Here is a 23,240-nt window from a genome sequence, read left to right on the forward strand (position 1 = left end):
TATATGATTGTCCTGTGATCAAACAGCAATATCTGGCATAAATCGCGTTTGTTTTGTAGTTTAGTGTCGTCCTCTTTTACGACAAACGCAATTTCCCATCACGCACTTCGCAGTGTATCCTTTTTGGCAGGGAAATGTAGTCTTTCCATCGATAACGAGTGCTTTTAAGCTAAATTAAAATTCATATGTCAGTTGTTTTGTTGTATCTCCATCATTTTGTCTAGTGTTTGGTACACCTGCGTGTGTGGCTATCATTGGTATTGGAGGTGGCACGTGAGGGACAGCTTTAAATAGTTTGAGAAACTACACGGACCATAATGCATTTCGCCAGAGTCGCTCCTCCGCTCACATCCGCTCGACTCGCTATTTGTGTTGTAAAAAGGACTTTGTGAAACTGCAGCGATGTCAGTCCAGGTTGTGGCAGCGAAAATGGCAGAGGTCGAACTCAAAGACGTCCCCACCGGTAAAGACTTACCGGCCGGCTCCCCGATGACACCGACCTCGGAGGGCAAGACCCTCGGCAGAGTCGACCCGCACGAGGCCGGTTCCTCCGCCGCTACGACCCCTCCAGCGGAGCCCTCCGCGAAAGCCGGGGAAGGCAGCCTCGGTATGCTCACCCCGAACCCCGCGAAGATGCCGCAGGCGTCGGCTATGAAGCGGACGGACCCGCAGCAGAACGGCGGAGAGGCTTTTGTGAACCGTGACGGTACCGTCGCCGAGGCTCCGCGGATGAAAAAGGCAAGTGAGACAAGATTCCCCCCTCTATAGCTAACGTTACTCTACCCTCGGTGTTATTGGACCACCACTAAGCAGCTCGCCGCAATGAGAGCTCCCTGGGAAAGCTCGCATTGTGTGACGATGCTAACAGGCTAGCTTCACCCAGAGCTGATTCAGCTGTGTCGGTTAAAGCCTTTAATAACAGTATTCGGTGCTAATAACACTGTAGCGGGTGCAATAAGGGCTAAATACTGTTTTAAAAATAGGTGTACCCATTTCGTTTAGGCTGACATGGCTAAATCTTTAGGGCATGAGCCCAGTAGCTGGATAAAAGTGTCCAACTGTTCTCACAAGTTTTGCAGAGATTGAGAGCTGTAGTTCCCTTTGTAAAATCACAGCTCATGCTTATTTTTGGAGCTTTGTAGATGTGTGGCTAAGATTTATCAGTCGCAAAAATAAAATCCGTTATCTTAACTTTTACACAAAAAATTATAAACTGAACATTTTTTAAGTTACACATGATACAGAATATGATGCTAGCTAAAGTAACCACTGTCAGTTACTTGAAAGGGAGCTTTAAGTGCTATGTTAGCTGATGTATTGTTGTTTTCAGTAGCAGCTTCGTTATCTTATTTGGGAAACATTTGTGATGTAGCAAGCTGACTTAAATACAGTCGGTGCAAGTGACAGACTGGTTTACTTTTGCATCTGCAAGGTAGCTCAAATGACCTTTGCTCCCTGCTTGACCTCAGGTTAGTATATTGAATGTATTTACAGTTCACTGCTTAGCATAGATCCACCGGTAATCTTAGTTTGATTGATGCAGTAACACCCAATGTGTGTGATCTAACTGAGACGTAACATTAGTCTGTAATCCCTGACCCCTGAGTGCTCCTGTCACCTAGTTTTCTCAAGCCTGATTTAGCCTCTAGATCACCTATACTTGAGTGAAGGGAGTTCCTGCCCTTGTGGCTTAATTCAGAGGTCACACTGACTTAGCATGTCTTTTTCTCAGCAGGCAGGGATCAAAAAACTGCTTGGCTGTGGTTGTGACCTAAATGCATCTTATCTTTTTTGTCTCTCGCAAAGTCTTGATTAGGACCATAGTGGATATGAAGGGCAAGGTTCAAGGAAAGAACAAATTTTTGATAAGGAGTTCTTTGAGGAAGCCTCCAGCTCTGTCCCTTTGATCAGTTATTATTAACAATTGACAATAATTTATAGCCTGTGGTCACTCCAGTGCATTAATTTATTTTAGATATGCACATGGAGAGACTGATTCATTGACTTCCTGCGGCCGTGTGATCTTAACAACCCCAAAATGGGCTTGTTGTTGGTTTTGAAATGGACTTTCCTCATTGCGTTGGTCAGTTTGTGCTCCCCCTGTGATTTCAATGTAAAGAACATGTTAAGCGTGTTTTAATTTGTTTTGGAAAACCAAAACGTTGAATGACTTATCAGGGTGATACCAGTTGGCGTCAAACCAGTCGGATGGGATACATCAACCACTCACACCCCCTGCCATGCACTGACAGTGATCCTATCCTGTTAGACAACCCCTGAGGAAACCCCAATAGGAGCAGAGCTGGATTGTGAGAATGGACTGCGCATCAACAGCATTTCAGAGGAGACTGCTTTACGTACCAACTGTTACAGCAAGCAGACACATGGAAGTACAACAGCAGTCAGGAGCACTGGACGAACAGGCTGATCCACAATTGGTGGACGGCCTGAACTGGGATGTACCGGATGGCAACAGCCACATCTGGATTATTGAGGAGACCAATTTCACGTACAGGACCATGGTACAAAAAGTTAATTTCAGAATTACTATTTTATTTGGTAAAACATTTCATGATCATAAGTTTGTCATCATGTATCTCTTGAAAGAAGAAGAAGAAACTAGTATTTGGCTAGTCTGTCAGTGACAACATTTACATCATTAAACTTAAAATATTCAATAAAGTAGCATCAATGTTTTTTAAAACATGTACTTTTCATGGCTCTCTAAGGCTTACTACCTTAAAACAAATGCAGTTGATTTTATGTTGTAATGTAAACTTGTCATTATAGTTGGTGTATATTTTTTTTATTTGAAATTAAATGTAGTCACTCTGTTTATATTTAATAAGAACGTTTTTTCTGATGTTAATAATGAGAGCAATTTGTAGGATATTCTCTGTCAGTGCAGTCCATTTTAATTTAAAGAGATCATGTTAATGTAAAAAGACCATTTTAACCTAAAAGAGGGCATCTCTAAATTTTTAGGGGTCAAAGGTTGTTTTTCCTTATTCATATAATGCACAGACCAGTAAGCCTGAATAATGGATAATAGACACTCTAAATACACTGAGGCAGATTCAGTCCATTACGTTAATTTAAATACTCTGTTGTCACTGCATTTATCTGATCAACCACTTTAGTGTATATCCACCGGGACAGAAGGTTGCCTCTGTCCTATTTATAGATCACAAGGCATAGTGGGTCTTATGGCACACTGCATTATAGATATACGACCACAGCCTGGCCTTGTACATCTGCTGAATTCTGCTTACCCAGTGCAGTAAAGGGTAAGTGAAGCAGTGGAGCTGATGCAAGTATGCAGTCAGGCAGCAGTGTTGACTGACGGACTGGATGACTGGCTATCTTTTAATCCATGCCTTTATCATGTTGCCACATGAGGGGATTAAAAGGCCAGCTCTCTGTGGTAGGTGGGCCCAGATGTAAGCTTTTGGAGTCCAGTGATGAGTTTGATTGTAACCCACATGGCTTGGCACGAATACTGTATGTCCGGCTTCTAGGAAGTCCAGGGTGATACCCCCGGCTGGGAAGAGAGGGAAATTGGCAAATGGTTCTGCAGGCAGCAGGCGTAGTTGTTAGCATGGCAACTGTTTGTGGTTCTTGGCTAAGAGGGGTGTGTGTACATTCTTCTGGATCGATTTATTGATAATCAGAGATGCAAAGTGAAAACATTGATATATATATCTTCATCTTCAAGATGTGCCTTTTTATATTTAAATTTCCATAGCACGTCTGTGTTACAGTTTCTGTCCAAATGCACCTCTTTCCTAAACTTTCAAACAGTGCTTGTGACCTAGCACCAAGCAGACAATGGCAACTAGCCAAGAAAAAGACAACAAGGATACTTTCTGATATTGTCTAATTTTGATCGCAGGCCCCTGAATCAAATCAAAATCAAAATCATTGCAGACTCTGTGATATCAGCAAATGTCATATTGCTGTCCAACAAATCTGTATAATATCGAATCGTGATGAAACTTCTGATTTACATACCTATTGGCTAATACTGCTGCAGGCATTGTTTTAGGGCCCAGACACACCAAACCAAAATCAAAGAACTAGTGGTTGGCAAAGGCCAACAGTTGCATCACCTTATGTTGCCTGCGCCTTGGCCAAAAAGTTGCACTGAACACACCACAAAGACTGCAACAAGCAGCCAACTCACATATAAATTTTACGCCTGTGTACCATCAGGTGGCTGTAGCCTGTATTCGGCATTCAAGAACAGAAACCGAAAGGATGGATTCAAGACGCTAGTTAGCTAGTTAGCACATTAACAACACAACACCGACGTTGAAAGAACAAAGGATATTTACCTAACACTAAAAGTTGCAAATCATTTCTGCTGAAGAGCTCAATGGCAAAAAAAAATAATAATCTCACCTAATATAACAAATTTGATCTCACAGCTTCTTGGTTTTTGTTTACTTTCCTCACTTACGTCTCCTTAACTGAGCTGAACTAACAATCCAAGTGATTTCAGTCACCAATGGGCTCCACTGGCTCTGACGCAAATTCAACATGATGAATCGGCAGCAGGTAACAAGGGCCAACTAGTGCCAATGGTGCAGGACACACTGCAAAAACTAAGGTGACACACTCACCTGACACTGACCAATGGCCGATGGTTGGTTTGGTGTTTCATATTAGGTTAGTGGGGCCGCTTGCCTGGGGCCTTAATTGAAGAGGATTGTTTACCTGTTGGGCAGATTGACCAAACACAAGACTTTTCACTTCATAAGCCGTCATGGTACTGACTGACTAAAACACCTCTTCCCTGACCTTCAACAGCAACCACCCAATTTCCCAACAGGTTTTAGAAAAGCATGCATGGTGATATTTTTGAATGACTCCAGGGAGCAGAGCGTTGGTAAGGTCATCCCTCTCCCGTGTAGTGTTATGTCACCTACTAAGCTGTTGTTCCTGTAAGAGCTCGCTGGTAAACAGGTTTACAGTAACCTGTGGCTGCTCTACTCAGGAAGAGAACTTTGTGGAAGAAGACGTAATGTATTCAGAAAAACATGGGATTTAATGTAATGCTCCACTTTCTCCAGTGTGATTCTGCATTTGCATCAGTTCTAATGTAGTCCCTCAGTATTTGTATTGATGGCATTTTCTTTAAACTTTGTCTGCTGGCCATGTTGTTACACTACAGTGATTTAATCCTGGTGGGACAGGCAGGCAGGTAAGCATGTAGAACTTGTTGAACCCATCTGAGCTAAAGGTAAATCTTTAATGAAGAAGTTAATTAAGCTAACAGAAGGCCACAGGGTGTAGTTAGCTCTGTAGCCAGCTTGCTTATTCAGTTCCATTCGTAGTCTCACAACTACACAACGGTTACTAGTAAAAGATAAGCAGTTACTGCTCTGTGAGTTGTCAGCATTCTCATCTTCATACAAGGTCATTGAGCATCTTCAATTGTCCGTGACTGTCCTGAGCTATAATGGAGAACATGTCACTTTCCTTCCCCTATGCCCTCTCATTTATGAGTCACCTCCGAGACCGAGCTGGTCTGTACGTGTCTGTGAGTGCATGCACAGTGGTTATCGCATGCACTTCCCCAGAGGATCCTGTCTTCTTTTATTGGAGTCAAAATGTGGTCATAGCCTAACCCTACTTTTGTCTTTGTTTAGTGGTTTTGAGAATATCTACTATCTTGGACTGTACAGGAACTTGTGTAACTTTGGCCTTTATAGTAATCAATAGTATGATTGGCTGTATTTGTTTACATCAGATTAGAGACCAACAGAAAGATGCAGGGTTTTCAACATTAAAGCCAGAAAGATGTAATTAAGTCATTTTTTGAGATACATTTTTGTAAAGATCTGTTTCCCCTCTCCACAGTATAACACAAATGTAAAATTTAGTTTCAGAGGAGAAAATGCCATCTTAATGTGAAAGGACGTTAACAAACACATCTGGATTCAAAGTGAGTATACAAGCATTTGCCAGCTGCGCTGTCTTTGGCAGCAACATAAAAAGCGCCAAATGTGAGTATACTGCCAGCCTTTATGACACTTAACCACATTAGACAGAGAGAGCGTCTTTTAAGGCATACAAACACACATGCACGCATCTTTTTGCTGTGTGTTGATGCAGGGAATGTGGAACCCTGGTGTGAAGTCTGAGAAATGCCCCGAGAAAAAGCGAAGGAGTGAAAGGGAGCATTGGATCCAAATCTAGCCATCCTTCAGTCTTCCTTCTCTTTTTCTGTGGATGTTAAACTCAGAGGAAAAATGGACTTCCAAGTTTCTTTGTGGCTGTTAGTAGGCATGTCACGATAAAAACTTTTGTTAAACAATATAATGAACCAGAAATAATTGTAATAAACACTATTATTGTCATTTTAAAACCATTTTATGCCATTTTAAAACATTTTTAAAAGGTAATTAACACCTGTCAATATGTACAAGGGTAAATAAAACAGTTGTACTACCTTTATAGGAGTTGCCCAGAACCACTGAGTTTGAGACTTAATACAAAATTTGGCCAACAAAGACAAAACCAAGTGAGACTAATGGACAAGCTTAGCGAAGCTCTGACAACACCACAGTTACCACAGTAATCCTGCTGGTGTGCTGCAGTCTGCTCCCACGGATGTATGGCCTGGGAGTTGGGTGGTTTGCTGGTGGATTTACAGAGTTGAGGATGAAGATATTGGGGGGTAAAACTTCAAAAAATGGACTTTTGGGCTCATTGCCAGGGTTTCTTTTTTTTCCCGGACTCACACAAGCAGGCAGGGATGAAGAGAAAAAAGTGAGAACCCAAGTCTCATAATGTCCGGGCACCCTACTGTTTATTCTGGTATTATGTTGGCTAAAATGTTGGTGACATTTTTTTGTGAACAAACAAGTATGTAAACACAACTGATAATATGAAGGTCAGCAGAATGATCAAGGTCATGTCCATATATCTTACGATAACTCAATAATGCAATTATCGTGATAGGCCTACGAAGGAGTGAAAGATGAGTGTCGGATCCAGATCCAGCCATCCCTCATTCTTCTACCCCTTTTTCCATGGATGTTCAGCTCAAAGGAAATATGGACCGCCCATTGTCTGTGTCGCTGTTAGACTGTCCCAATCCATTCCCAACCTCTGATCCCTAACTTGTTGAGGTCAGAGTTTTGGTGAAAGCTTTGCAGTAGCCACACCGTTTATCCACTTTGTTCTCAGACAAACTGACAGTAGGTTTCTCACTATCATGACTATCACGTCACTTTTCTAACCATAAGCTTGATGTGGTCAATACACACTCTAGAGAGGAAATAGATGTAGAAATTGTTCTGCATATTTGAAAGTCATACTGTGTTCTCAAACAGGACTAGAAAACACTTAAAGAATCACTTAAACTTCTCCTCATCGAACATAACACTGTTCTAATTTGTACTCTTATCTTTCAAAGTAACTTATGTAAAACACTTGTTTTAATTTCAATTTAAATCACAGAATTTCTGTCTTACTTGTGTCTATAAAACTGCACAGCCAGTCTTTCCTCTTTAAGAGCGACATGAATATTGTTTTAGAAACTGAGTGACAAGAGTTTGCCTTGAAGCTCCTGCTATCTCTGTCTGGCTCTGTAATAGATTAAACATTGCTGTGCTTCATATTGTGCTGACAAGAGCTTTCATTGGCTGTTCAGTCATCATGGAGGACAGCAAGTAAGTTTGACCATTGTCAGAGGTCGCTGGGGTGGATGAGGGACAGACTGTGACCCAGGCTTGATCAGGTGGGACTACCTGAGAAAAAGAAGACCTAATCACAAGGCTTGGAACAGAGCCTCAGCCAGGCCTGCACATGAAGCACTTGCTAATGATATTATGCCCTTGGTTAGGGCTGTATTGAGAAACGGGGGTTGGGGCGTAGATGGAGTTTTTACATGCTTGTTTGAGCACGCCCTGGGTGTTAATGATTTATCGATGATCGGCGAGTCACTGGTAAGAATGTGATCAAGCAAGAACACAAGTTGGCTTGGCAGTACATACTTCTTCTCCTGACATGAGTTGTAGTGTTTCTTTAGCAGATACCTGCTGTGTACCTTGTCATGAACAATTATGGATTATATAAAATATTGTAACATGACTTAGGATGAATGCAAGACATTGCTGAAAATGTGCATTCCTATTAATTCCTGTTAAAGGGCCAGTGTGTAATATTTGGCATGGTTTATTGTCAGTCTGAATCTGAATCTGAATATTCTACCCATTAATATGTTTATACAAGTGTATGATCGCTATAAGATAAAATTCGTTTGGTTTTCGTAGCCTTATAATTATGCTTTTCTAATGTCCATTCCTTGTGTTTCTTGGCCCAAACAAATCTCTTCTGCTTGTTGCCTCTCCTTAGCAGTGGTTTCCTAGCAGCTATTTGACCATGAAGGCTTGATTGGCGCAGTCTCCTCTTAACAGTTGTTCTAGAGATGGGTCTGCTGCTAGAACTCTGTGTGGCATTCATCTGGTCTCTGATCTGAGCGGCTGTTAACTTGCGATTTCTGAGACTGGTGACTCGGATGAACTTATCCTCAGAAGCAGAGGTGACTCTTGGTCTTCCTTTCCTGGGTCGGTCCTCATGTGTGCCAGTTTTGTTGTAGCGCTTGATGGTTTTTGCGACTCCACTTGGGGACACATTTAAAGTTTTTGCAATTTTCCGGACTGACTGACCTTCATTTCTTAAAGTAATGATGGCCACTCGTTTTTCTTTAGTTAGCTGATTGGTTCTTGCCATAATATGAATTTTAACAGTTGTCCAATAGGGCTGTCGGCTGTGTATTAACCTGACTTCTGCACAACACAACTGATGGTCCCAACCCCATTGATAAAGCAAGAAATTCCACTAATTAACCCTGATAAGGCACACCTGTGAAGTGGAAACCATTTCAGGTGACTACCTCTTGAAGCTCATCGAGAGAATGCCAAGAGTGTGCAAAGCAGTAATCAGAACAAAGGGTGGCTATTTTGAAGAAACTAGAATATAAAACATGTTTTCAGTTATTTCACCTTTTTTTGTTAAGTACATAACTCCACATGTGTTCATTCATAGTTTTGATGCCTTCAGTGAGAATCTACAATGTAGATGTAGTGTGAAGGCACACTGAACCAGCATGGCTACCACAGCATCCTGCAGCGACATGCCATCCCATCCGGTGTGCGTTTAGTTGGACGATCATTTATTTTTCAACAGGACAATGACCCCAAACACACCTCCAGGCTGTGTAAGGGCTATTTGACCAAGAAGGAGAGTGATGGAGTGCTGCGGCAGATGACCTGGCCTCCACAGTCAATGGACCTGAACCCAATTGAGATGGTTTGGGGTGAGCTGGACCGCAGAGTGAAGGCAAAGGGGCCAACAAGTGCTAAACACCTCTGGGAACTCCTTCAAGACTGTTGGAAAACCATTTCAGGTGACTACCTCTTGAAGCTCATCGAGAGAATGCCAAGAGTGTGCAAAGCAGTAATCAGAACAAAGGGTGGCTATTTTGAAGAAACTAGAATATAAAACATGTTTTCAGTTATTTCACCTTTTTTTGTTAAGTACATAACTCCACATGTGTTCATTCATAGTTTTGATGCCTTCAGTGAGAATCTACAATGTAGATGTAGTGTGAAGGCACACTGAACCAGCATGGCTACCACAGCATCCTGCAGCGACATGCCATCCCATCCGGTTTGCGTTTAGTTGGACGATCATTTATTTTTCAACAGGACAATGACCCCAAACACACCTCCAGGCTGTGTAAGGGCTATTTGACCAAGAAGGAGAGTGATGGAGTGCTGCGGCAGATGACCTGGCCTCCACAGTCACCGGACCTGAACCCAATTGAGATGGTTTGGGGTGAGCTGGACCGCAGAGTGAAGGCAAAGGGGCCAACAAGTGCTAAACACCTCTGGGAACTCCTTCAAGACTGTTGGAAAACCATTTCAGGTGACTACCTCTTGAAGCTCATCGAGAGAATGCCAAGAGTGTGCAAAGCAGTAATCAGAGCAAAGGGTGGCTATTTTGAAGAAACTAGAATATAAAACATGTTTTCAGTTATTTCACCTTTTTTTGTTAAGTACATAACTCCACATGTGTTCATTCATAGTTTTGATGCCTTCAGTGAGAATCTACAATGTAAATAGTCATGAAAATAAAGAAAACGCATTGAAAGAGAAGGTGTGTCCAAACTTTTGGCCTGTACTGTATATATATTTTTTTCACATTCAAACCTGATGTCATATTTTATGACGTCACTACCCTAAACATTTTTAAGATCTTTAACAAAATCCTCAGTTTTATTTAAGTGATTCATCAAAATAAATGAGATAGTATTTTTTTCTGGTGGGGATAGGTTGCCACAAGTGGATCGACCTGCTATCATAATGCGGCTTGTTTTTAGCATTGGAGCTAACTAACCAGTGTAGATTGTGGGTAATAGCTTCATCGCTTTGTGTTGTCATTACCAACACCAGCCGGAATGAAACCATGGCTATCTAACTTGCCTACTGGAGGTTGATCTTTTGCCGCAAGCCCAGTCTTTGGGCCTGTGCTGGTAAGTCTGGTTCCCTGTGAAGCTAGCTTTATGCTTGCTGTACTATCTCAGGTGCAAGGTTGTTTGCCAGAGATTGATGTAAGAGCATCGAGCATGAAGGCTCCAAAAGTTGTCAGGGTTCTTGGTTGTGCACCTCTGAATTTTTATAACTAGTAGCCCACTGTGTTTTTCAGTTGAAGTGGAAAGGTAGACAGACTGGGAAGTTTCGCCTGTGCACACACAGGGTCCAAAACTAACTTTTTCACTTACCAGCCAGGCTGGTAACTATGTAGGGAATAAACCCAAAGGAATTGAGACTTATATGTCTGGACAACTGTGAAACTCTACCAGGCAGCAGCACTAGAAATGTGTCCTAAAATTAGTTCTTATAGGAAGTCAGTGGTGCCGTTGTGTAATTTGGCATGTCTTGGCTGCCTTTGCCACTCATGAAAGAGGGTGTATATTTGGCCGGCTTTGCTCTCACTGCACTTAGCCAAAGTTTATAGCTGTTTTTAATGACCTATGAGTGAAACCCTGATTTATCTGATCTTTCTCTAGTGCTCTCACTCTCCTTCTCAAATTACCAGGCCGTAACACTTTTATTTTTGCTTCCTCTCTCCTCTGTTTCTGCTGGGCTTGTTTGCTTCTTGTCACACTACTCAGCAACACTGTGTGTACCCTTCATAAAATTGATTTGACAGACTACTTAAAATAAACAAAAACTCATCACATACTCCTCTGACTGAGTTGCAATCTACACCCGCCCCATGGCTACACTTTCTCTGTTGTTTTTATTGTTTTGTTTTTGAGCTTGGTTTTAGTTTTCACACAGACTCAATGTGTTTATGCACTGTGTATTCTGTAAATCACAGCACCACACAGCAAGGCCGTGTGTGAGATCACACCTCGCTAACAATCTTCATCCCTGCCACAGAAGCCGACTCAGGAAACGGACTGTTGGTACTTTACACCAGTCTGAGTTCTCTCTCGCCCCCAGGGTGCCAGATAGTGATCTCTTCATCACTCTCTGAACGGGATGTTCTAGCAGCTACATTGCTGTAGGGCTGCATGATTGATTTGAGACCTCAATTTTCTCTTGATCTCACAAGTCTTGGGAAAAATATTTTCTAGATAGCAAATCTTTATCTGCCTCCAAACACCTCAACATATGAGTATACCTATCTATAGTAGTAAAAACATGCAAATACATGTGGTTAAAAGTTGCACCTGAAGTTTGGGGGGTTCCCAGATCCCTGGTTGAGAAACACTAGTGTGGTGTACATGCATGAGCACACAGTTGTACAGTTAATGTGCGTTGGAGTGCCACTGAGTGAGTTCAGCTGTGCCCTCGCTGAGCTGTGTCAATATCAAACTAAACTATGATATTAAAAGTAATTAATTCTATTGAAATACACCTGTGTTCAAATGTTAATGCAATTTTCTAAATGTCAGAGAAATTTGTCTTTTGGCCAGCAGCTCTTGTATTGATTATATCAGACCTTTTGTGACATTTCAAAACAATTAGTTAACCTAAGATTATGGAGGTGTAGCTGTCCTCTGTGGTATTAAACAGTAATCACCTGTACTCTACCTGCTAGCTCCTGTGTATATGAATCTTTTAGTTTCTGCCATTACATTCAGTGTTTCCTACACTTGTATATTGTTTTCAAATTAGGTTGATACCAATATGTCAGCTGTCATACTTGTCTTTCTAATGGCAGTGAGTGCCGAGGGCTGTACTCTACATGCCAAAATCAATTCTTACGCTCAGTATATTGGAGCCCTAACACTTATCCTAAGGCAGTTAAAGAGTAGCTTTGCTCTGGTTTCTGGCACATGGCTCTTGGGTTTTAGTATTTGGACTCTCTGATTTGGGTGCTCTGTTTTAATGCTGGTATTGGCAGTGCCAGAATCTGTGCTTCCTTGCTCCTGAGTGTACCACCCACACATGTGCATCTGTGACTCCCCGGTTGACATTCATTTCCTGCCTCGTCATCACAGCTTGCTATCACTGAGCGTGTACAGCTCATTGAGTTACACATCTTTCCATCAAAAGGCTTTTTACAAAGCTCAGGTTCTTGGAACGGCGATGTAAACGGAAAGAAGGGAAAAAGACCAGAGAGTGCTCACTTTTCCTGGAACCTACTTGTCCACATGTAGCCAGCATCATCTGAAATTTTAAACCCTTTCGTTTAGTTACTGTTGAATAAGCGAGTGAGCACCAATCTCAGTTGATTCGCTAACCCAAAGTGTTGAGTTTACAAGAGGATCAGCAGACAGTAGTGGACATTAACAGTGAACTGACTACGCAGCATGACGAGGAATGCAGCTCCATACTCAAGCACTGCGTGCGAACAAAGGCCCAACATTGTGTTCAAAAAGTGCTGCCTCACAAAAGGACCCTCACAAAGCCTGAAATGAACCTCTACACACCCATCTGTCTGCGCGGCTTCCTATTAGTTAGGCCAAACCACCAACCCCTGGCAGACACAGGCACATTAGGGTTAGGAAATGGATACATCAGCCTTATAGGAGTATATTTACACATCCAGCAAACAAAGAATAACATTGTCATTCATTTGGAGTTGTTTCTCCCATTTTCACTCTCCTTTATGCTGGACAAGGCAATATGGAGAAGATCAAGTATCACAATATTTTAAACGACATACCTCAATACTGTACACATTGGTGCTTTTACAAACTCTTTTCACAATGAGATTTTTGAGAACTAATCATCAGTAATGCGGATATAATACTAAGTGAGTAAAGGCAAATAATAGAACAGCTACAACATTCTGGGAAATTCTGAAAATTACATCATTTTATGATTATACAACCTTTAAAACCAGGAAAAGACAACACTTATGATATTACGATATCCAAAATCTAAGGGCCCTGATACACCAAGCTAACGGTGAGCTGTAGGTTAATGTTAGGCTGCCAGTGAGTGTCTGTCACCCTAGTTTCCCACATCATTGGCACTAGTCGGCCCTTGTTAGCTTGTTTTTGGCCAATTCAGTATGTTGAATAAGGGGGCATTCACACTGGCACTCTCTGGTCCGCTATATACGAATCCTGGTCCACTTTCATGGATAGTTCAGTTTGCAGTGATTTGAATGCTCATTCGAACTTCGGTGTGGACCAAACAAGCGAACCCTTGTCCGCTTGAAAACTGGGGGTCTCGATTCACTTGCAAGTGAACCCTGGTACGGTTCACTTACAGTGGGAAATGCAAACAAACTATCTAGCGAACCAAAGAGAGGAAGTGACATAGAGCGCAGTGCATTTTGGGTAGAAAAAAAAACAAAGCCAACAGCACTAATTGTTGAGAAGCAGAGGTAGAAACAGAAAAGGTAAAAACAGAAACCCCAGGACTGCATAAATTTGGTGTTGCTCCATTGTTTTTGTGGTGACCAAGCTGGCTGAAAGGGTTGGATTTTCGTTTTTGGTCCTGGCCAATCTATTAGCCAGGGTTTCTTCTTCCTCATGCTTTTTTTCTGCCTGGTCAGTGGTAGTTTCGGGCAATACCACCCCCAAACGAGCAGTTGTTGTAACTGCGTGACGTTGTCCAGGCGGTTCGACCCGCTTTAAAAAGTGCAGTGTGAAAGTGACCCGAACCAAATGAAGGTGTGAAATTTTTCGACATCCCCCGCCCAATCGAACAGTCCCCCTAACTATCCTGGTGTGAATGTGCGCTTAGTAGTGGAGTAGGAGTCCATCAGTGAGAGAAATCACTCTGATTGGCAGTTCAACTCAATGCACAAGAAGAGAGAGGAGAATAAGGAAAGCAAACAAATGACTTAAGTAAAGAGGGTATGAGATTGAAGCAAACTTACTTATTAAGTAAGATTGTTTTTTGGCCGTTGTGCTCTTTAGCACTAGTTTATGTTATTGTTCTATTGCACTTGGTAAATGTCATTGTTGTGTTGTTAATGTGCTAACTTGCTAATTAGCATCTTGAATCCATCCTGTCGGTCCTCCAATTTCCCTTTTTGAATGACAAATGCGGAGTTGAGTTATTTCCTTAAACACAGGCACAAAACATACGTGCCAGTTGGCTGTTGGGCGTTGTATTTGCGGTGTGTTCAAGTGAAACTTTGGGCTGTAACACAGGTGACGTGAGTTGACGCAACCATCAGCCTTTGTTGGCTTTGTGTGGCTAGCCCTCAAGACGATATCTAGTCTCATATCAAGTTATGAATAAGATATTGCTATATTGCCAAGCTCTACTTTTAGCTCTGTTTTGGTATCCACCAATTCATGAGGGAAGAATTGTGCTCTTTTTAGCTATTTTCACTAGCTAATTACTAACTTTATCTGCTGCTGAACAAGTAGTTTTCAGTGGGATTAGCAGAGCCTTTTTACTGAAAACCTGCCACACCTGGATCAGTGCTAAATAGAGCATAGACAGTGAACCAAAACAAAAACCTTAAACAGGTTAAAATGACCCACAGACCTGAGAGGTTGATGATAATTATCTGTGGGATCATCACTACAAGTCACAGCTTTCGCATTACACACAGTCATTTGATCTGTTCTTGATATAAAAAAATATCAGTAAGAGCAGCTTTAAACAATGCATTTCCTCACACTGCACATTTTAGGTTTTTTTTGTCAGCATTCACTGATCCGAGCTTTTGTCAAGAGGATTTACAAAAAAAAAAATCCAAATCCAGCCTAATAACTGATGAAGTATTGCTTCACACTCCTAATTAAACATAGATCATTGACCCCATAATGGGTTTATTCAGAAATAGACCAGCATCACCCCGTCTGTGTGCCTTTGATGTAATTATACCTTCCCCAGAGGGGAAGCTATTTTTGGCATTTCGAGAGAAGGCAAGAAAGAAACACAAACATCAAATTCAAGAAATGAACCACTTAATTTCTGAGACTTTTGCAGCTGTTAAATCTTAAAATCTGTAATTTTGCTTTCAAGAGTATTTCATGAAGCGTAATAACTGACATTGACAATCCATTTGTTGTTCAGGTCAGTGAAAGGATTTGACTCATCAGAGCTGGAGTGATTTAAAAATGACCAATATGATGACAAGCATGTACTAATGGAGATGGCTGACTGCATGTGTAAACAGATGAGTGGATGGATCTGGATACATACAGTAGATACAGCTTGCTGATTAATTCATGTAAAAGCCTCTGCATGGCTGATCTTCTGTTGGATTAAACATGATCATCTATGCCATAATTTGTTTTCCCTTGGATTGAGAGCCATATAGAGTTGGAAACAATAGCTTTCTAAACAGTGTGATCAATAGTTACACTGATCACTTTGCTGCCAGTGTCTCTAAATGCAATCACTCGGCCTTGGGGCTCCAAACTGTGTCCTAGTTTGGTCTACGTAGGCAACAGTACTCTGTTACACAACTGAAAGGTGCTGTGTGTATATGTGAGAGAGGACGATACACTGTAGGTATATTAGACCAGCACAATATAATAATTAGTAGGGATTTTAATTGTTTAATGTTCAAATAGTCTACAAATAATCAGCGATATTTCACAGTGCACATTACACGTTTTGAAACCTGATGAAAGCTGTAACTCGTCCTTGAGTGACATGCGAAGCCTGCAGTCTTGGCACTCTTCCTCCACTCAGAGGCAGATAAGAAGGGAAAGGCATGTGAACAAGAAGCACAAAGTTACAGAAAGTCTTGAGTGTGTTGGCTGCCCCCCCCCCCAACCTCTTCTCTGTTAAGAAGCAGGTAGGATTTAATCTGTCACTAAACCCCATCATTCATTGCCTGTTCTCCTCTGGTATCAGTGTCCCTGGCTTTCACAGTGACCACCAGACCATATCAGAAGGACAAGGATTGTTCTAGTGGGCAGCGCTCAGTGTCGATGGCCCTGCATACTTTCCATAGTTTTATAGGAGATTTGCGATTATTCAGGGCTGTAGCAGTCGGTTAGCCCATCTGAAGGGAAGTTGGGTTAATGGGAAATACTAGTTTTCTGTGTATCATGTATATTTTGTTGCATTTAGAGCACTCAGTGGTGAGCAAGATTTAAAAAAAGGTTAACCACAGTGGTGTCATGGCTGGACTGGAAATATGTCAGCAAGCATTTGATGGATTTCAATGAAATTTTGCACATACATTCATGTTCCCTCCCACACAATGTGTCCCTCCAACTTTGGTGATCCCATGACTTTTAAATCACCGCAGCAATGAGGTTCACATTTTTGTTCTCTAATGAAATATCGCAACAATTTAGTACAGCCATTAATGTTCCCGTCAGGATCAGTGTTCGGGGTTGGGGGTTATATTTGTCTGTAAGGCGGTAATTTAAAATGTTACAGTTCCTATATTAAGTAAATACATTAGTTACTAATCAAACAGTTATATCATTATTTGCGTGACATAAGTTCCTTAGTTATCTGCACAATGAGTTAACAGCAATGCAGTGTAGTGCGCCCATGGAGGGGCTCTTCAGCCTCAGTGGTCTTACACTGACTCCAAGGAGGAACAGGTTGTCTGACAAATGATTTGAGAGACTCCTCCTCATGAAGTATAACCACTGCTTCAGTAATAAACCTGTCAAAAAAGCTGGACGAGTCTGCTATAAAGGCATGGTTTAGTGAGCAGCTGCTCGAGTGAGTTTGAGTGCGTCTGACCAGTTAAATGCGGTTTATATGCCATTTAGACATGTTTTTGTCCTGCCTGTAATTGTCTAATGGTGTCAGGATGGCTTGTCTTATATTATTTTAATTAAGGACTTTTGATGTAATGTAATGAGGCAATTAATATTTGTATGAGGAGGTGTAAGAAAGGCTATTGTCTTTTTATGTTATTTAATGTACTGAATACAACTGCTGCAGAATCAAGACTGGGTGATTTGGAGAAAACCAAATTTAACAATATATTTGACCAAATACCTCTATCAATATTGTGACAGTAGGGTTGACAACCTGTAGGGTTGATTACTGGTGCTTTCAGGAATATTTACACAATGACATTTTGAATAAATAATGATGAGTAATGTGGATATAGTGACTAAGTGAGTTAAGGCAAATAACAGGGCTGCTAGAAGAGTCTGCTAAGTTCAGAAAATTACATCACTTCATCTAAGACGATTCCCCAGACCTTTGCAGAATTTATAATTGTCACACAACAAATTTTGCAGCTTTGCTTGTTGAGCATGGCCACCAGTTTGTCAGGCAGCAGGTACTTGTGCTGTTGACTCCTCGTGTGTATCTGAATCCTCTCTCACACTGTATATGCTCACACTGTGTTTAGGGTTCATAGTGAAAGCGCTGTGGATGAGTTCCTCTGGTGCTGCTGCTGGTGACGTGGCTGCTCTGAGTGTAGTGAAGCCTCTGGCAATATATATGCGGTGTGTGTGTGTGTGTGTGTGTGTGTGTGTGTGTGTGTGGGCACGTGTTAGGCCACTGGTAATTGCGTGTGGGCTCAGCAACTACCAAGTGTGTGTGTGACTCGTGACTGCGGGTGCGGGTGTATGTGTGCCATTATTTACAGTCTGAGCACTTGTCTGTGTATATAAATCATCAGGACCCATTCTTACATCACAGCGCCCCTCAGGGCAGCACGCTGCGCTTTGACACGCACTCTCACACACACCACCTCACGCTAGCTGCTTCCTCCTTCCTTTTCTTCCTTCTATTGGTCAGGGTGGTCAGGAAGTCTTTGCTATTGGATGAGTGGAGGGTAATTGAATCACGACTGGAGGAGCCACCTTCCCTTTGAGGAGCTTCTTGTACTCATGCTCTGGTGCCCTACCTTTTTGTTTCCTGTCCCTCTTTCAGTTTTTCACTGTGCATGCAGACTTGCTAGCAGCCTGTCTCATGTGTTGCATATGTCCAACAGATAATTGGATGTATGTGTAGTCCAGTGGTGGATGGTGGAACATACTGCTATATTGACCCCAGTATGGAAATAGTATGTCAAGATCATAACAGCTGCCTCACATCCCCCATCTGTACTGGTGAATGTTACACAGAGGCGTACACTGAAGGGCATACATTAGTATCATGCACTTGTGAAGATGTGTTCATCTCTTAGTTAGGGTTCCTTGTTTCTTTTCTGTGCGGCTCTCTCCTTTTACTTGCTTGTCTATCCCTTCGTCGGCGTGGCTGCCAGAGCTTAACAACCACACAGTCGTCTCACTAAGAGCCAGGCCTTGCTGCCAGAGTTGTACACTTGTTTTTGTGTCTGTCCAGCAAAGTGTCGCCCTGGTCTTTCCTGTGGTTTGACTTGAAGACATAGTCTCTGTCATTTGGCTCTTGGAAGCAATTGTTTCCACACAAAATCTGAAATCTTAACACATTGTTTCTTAATGCTGGTAATGCAGAGGAAGAGTTTTTCTTGCTGCTGTTGCTTCCAGTTTCAGTCTGATAGAGCAGCTTCTCATTATCATAGGGTGACACTACTACTGGCATGTGTTTGAGATGTCTTAGTCACTTGAACTGTGACACAGAAAGTGCTAGTGACACGCAAAATTAGGCATTAGTCAGACAAAAGTTGAACGCAGGGGTGATAAACATGCACATTGCCCCCCTGCTGGCCAGTTTGATTTAATGGACTGTGAGAAAAACTGTCGACAGCTGTTAAATGATAACCTACTGCACAACAGCAGAGGTATATGGAGCTGAAATGGTAGTCTGGTTCTGTCTGTCCTGTATACAGTGGACAATTGGATCAAACTTATGCATTTTCTGGTAGCCCAGTAGGAGGGATGGGACGATAGACATGTTTATTGCGTATCCCAAAAAAGGAAAAAACACACAAGAAGTTGATAGTGGTAATTTTTTCATTGTAGGGATAATCGTGAACATCAAGCTTTTCTCACTGAAAAAACGTCCACGTAGGTGAACTTGGAAACTTTGGACCCAAACCTCTGTTTATTTTTAAGGCAGTGCCCTCTGGTGGCTGTAGTTTTTATTGCAGGAGCAAATGAGGAGTGTAGGTGATGTAGTATACAATGCACACAGTCTATGTAATGTTGTGTAAAGCATGTATGTATAAAGAGAACTGGAAACAGCGCAGGAGGCAGGACCCTGTTCATTCCTATGGAAGTTGCTCAGTGGTACATGAAGCCAAAAAAGTTAAACTGCAGTGTATGAAATTACCCTGATGATCGGCTTCCGCACTGTGTGGCCCATAGAGCAAGTGCAACGGAGTCTTCTGCCGTCTGAGCCAGCTACTTCCAGTTTAGCACTCTGCTAACTTGAATAGGAATAAAATTATTTGATCATGTAACTCCTCTAGGCTTTCTAGATGGATCCGAATGGATCAATGATGCAAATAAATCAAATCATGATAGTGAAACGAGTGATTTCAGCATGTAAGTGAATGGGGGAAAAAGACTTTTTGGGCCACAGGGCATTCTCGTTAGGGTGTAATACCACTTCTTGGCCACTATCAAAATTGGCTTCGAAGCACGGTACACTTCCTGGGGGCTTGGTATAAAGATTGAAGAAGTCTGGGCCAAAGCGTGGGCTGGAGGGGTAGTGGATGGGTCGGGCAAGCACAGGACTTTCACCTAGGAGACTGGGGATTGTGACCTCAAATCAACACTGACTTCTTTTAACCATGACGTAGCGTAGTATGCCAGTATGTGTAGCATATTACACTAGTGACATATGTGGAGTCATGCATGTAACATCTGTCACGTGACATACGTGACCTTGTGTTAGTAACGAGTAGTTATTTAAAGCAAAATTATGATGATTTTTGTAAACTTAACGACTTAGACGTTGATATATGCTGTTTTGGGGATGGATATATATGTGGTTTTGGAAGTCAGTGGAAATCGACCTATTCTGTCTTTTTGGTATGAGATAGCATTGTGAATATTGTGTCCAGCAGCACCCAAAGGGACTGCTGGGCAACCAACAATAAAAGAGACTTAAAAACAGGCTGCATACACACCAACCTCTTCATTAAGAGTTGGCATATCGAAAGATATGCTGCTATTTCAAATAGTTGACAAGCCTGGCTTATGAATTAGGATTGTTATTGTTTTTCAGTAAAATGGATGTTCACTACAAAAGATGTGTCCTATTGTGATGTAATAGAAATATTTGTTTCTTAACAAAATGTAAGATAAATGTATCCCAATATGTTTTAGTGTCATTTCAAGAGTGTGATTATTAGGATAATCATAAACTACAATTATTTTGGCAGGGATAATGATGGCATGAAATGTTAATATTGTCCCATGCCTACTCTTAAGTCCTCATGAGGCCATTTTTCTAAACCATAACACAGTGCTCAGTTGTCATCACAAACGCAGGATTGTTCAGGAAAATAGAGCTGTATCTAAACTGAACACAGTGAAACACCAAAAGCATTAATTTTTTATGGACTGCAGGTGCCACAATGTTCGCAGATGCTCTCACTGCGCTTGTTTCATGAATATCACAGATATTAATGAAATGAAAACCACTTCAACCCGCTACTCTTTCCTTTGGTGACAAACTGAAGAGCTTGAAACTGCTGCTCCTACAACCTGCATTTCTAGGTTTAAAAACAAGAACTTAAAAGCTGCTGCTCATGTGTCTAACTGAAGACAGCAGTCATACCGAGGCTGCATGGCCTTGGGCGTGACGGACTGTCCTGTACTCGACAGTAATGGATTGTCCGCCCATGTGCCAATCAACAGCAGCGTGCTCTGTCAAGACCAGGAAACCTTTCAGCTCTGTCGTGGTGAGCTGCGCCAGATAACAATGTTATCTAGGTGTAGGAAACCTGCATTTTGACTCTGCTGTGAAAGGGTGGCAATGAAAAACAGAAAAAATGAAATAGGAAACAATTTTTTTTCCTAGTTGCCACCAGTCTGAGGCAGAATGCAGCACAGGCTGTACTTTTTTCATGCTCAGACATCGACGCTGTGTGAGTTGAATCGGAGGGCACTGTATCCAAGGTTAGCTGAGATTGTGTTTGATCTAGCTTCAATTAGGGAGGCAGGGAAGAGAAGGGGACGAGACTGTATGTGTGGAGTGGTAGTAGGAAGACTGTAAAAGAAAAACATGGGCACCTCTCTGTCTGCTACAGTCTATTTTTATTTTCCTTGTACACAAGCATAATAGTAATCCAGAAATAGCATTTGAAAGCACAGAGAAACATGTCCTCAGTCCACTACTCTTTGATGTACCATCCAATGGCTTCCTAAAAACATGCACATAATAAACTGCGGTCTACTCTACAGTCTGTCAAGTTGTATAAGGGACGAGTGTTGTGGCAGTGAGAATGAAGGAAAGGAGTAAAATGACTGAAATAAAAGGAGAAGAAAGCACAAACAAGTGCGTGTCCTCCACAGAGTGCTGTGCGTGGGAGGAAACAAGACATCCGTTGCTTTGTCCAGTCACCTCTCATATAGGCCTTAAAGACAGCTGAACAGAATGACTTGTGCTGCTTTAAGAGCCAAGGCCAAATGCACAGGTAATGAGAGCTGTCACAACAATGTGCTGTTCCATCAAGGTGTGAGTGCTCTGTGCAGTCAATGGATTCTTTGTACTACCCTTCTGATAATGGAGTGACACATCGCTATTTATTCATGCCCCCAGGAGTAAACACTTTGTGGTGACTGCCAACAAGCCTCTGTATGTGAGTGTGTGTGTGTGTGTGTGTGTGTGTGTGTGTGTGTGTATGTATTAGTGAGTGCATGTACGTGTGAATCAGAGTTTCATTCCAGCTTTATATTGATCGTATAAAACAAAATGCATGCCATGTTTCTGTAAGAGGGATGCCATGCCATTAGTACCTTATGAAAGAAGCCAATGAGTTGCATTATGGGAAATGTAGGGCCCGGTGTTTTTGGAGCTTGACCCAAACCTTAGTCAGGTTATTTCATGTCTTTTGCTTATGCTGTTTGTGAATCTTTATGGAAGTACAATATTAAATTGCTAGAACATCCCTTTAAACACCTAGTTATTAATTATAGAAGGCTTTAAAAGGACCTTTCCCCCTTCCTACTGGAAAAACCCACTGACATCTGGTTTTTGTCTCTAGTGGGAAAGGTTGCAATGGGCATTCATTCCCAGGACAAATGGCTGTAGTAGTTCCGGGTATTTATCAGCTCCAGCTCCAATCAGCAGTGATGGAAACATGACACCTGGGTGGACACAGTAATTGGTTGCTGGGAAACTGATATCTATGTGAGTATATAAGACCCTAAAAAAGAGGAGAAACCACTACGTCATCCAGGAGCTTCACTGGGATAATTTAAGTTCAGGGTTTATTTTTGGATGAGTCAGAGACAGTTTACCATCTGCTGTCAACTGTCGGGCCTGATTATGGTTGGTTAAATGTTAGAAAGAATTCTTGCAGCTTGCCTAGTGAGGCAGAGTTGAAAATGAGCTAACATAAGCTTCACACAAACCTTGTACGCTAGTACTTCTCATCGCCACTACAGGAGGCCTGCCCCTTAATTCACCAGATTAGACAATGGGAGAAGATCCCAGTGTCTTTGGGAGCTGCTTATGCTTTAAGTTGAAGTTTTGCCAGCTTGAGGTGTTCAGGGAAATCCTGCAAAAATGCGAGGGGAATTGAGTGAAAAATGCGTGGTGCTCAGCAATGCAGAAATCAAATTAGAGCGTAAAATGCTTTACTTTCATTGAAAACTATGACAAAAATCCCCCTAGGTGCTCTGTCTGATCGGGGCTGTAGTTGGCACCAAATTTGAAAGAGAGACTGAACAAGTAATGAATCCAAAAAAAAAAAAAAGTAACCACCACCGTAAC

General features: G+C 41.9%; 1 protein-coding gene across 2 annotated transcripts in view; it reads left to right on the forward strand.

The window, feature by feature from the left end:
- Nucleotides 1-338: 338 nt before the first annotated feature.
- Nucleotides 339-23,240, forward strand: part of ahcyl2b (adenosylhomocysteinase like 2b) — a 66,563-nt gene continuing 43,661 nt past the window's right edge. For both annotated transcript variants that reach the window (XM_033614662.2, XM_033614663.2), the window contains exon 1: nucleotides 339-738. In XM_033614662.2, the coding sequence (XP_033470553.2) occupies nucleotides 403-738 (336 nt within the window). In that variant the 5' untranslated portion in view covers nucleotides 339-402. The remainder of the gene's footprint in view (nucleotides 739-23,240) is intronic.

This window comes from Epinephelus lanceolatus, chromosome 23 (assembly GCF_041903045.1).
Source record: "Epinephelus lanceolatus isolate andai-2023 chromosome 23, ASM4190304v1, whole genome shotgun sequence".
Taxonomy (NCBI): Eukaryota; Metazoa; Chordata; class Actinopteri; order Perciformes; family Serranidae; genus Epinephelus; species Epinephelus lanceolatus.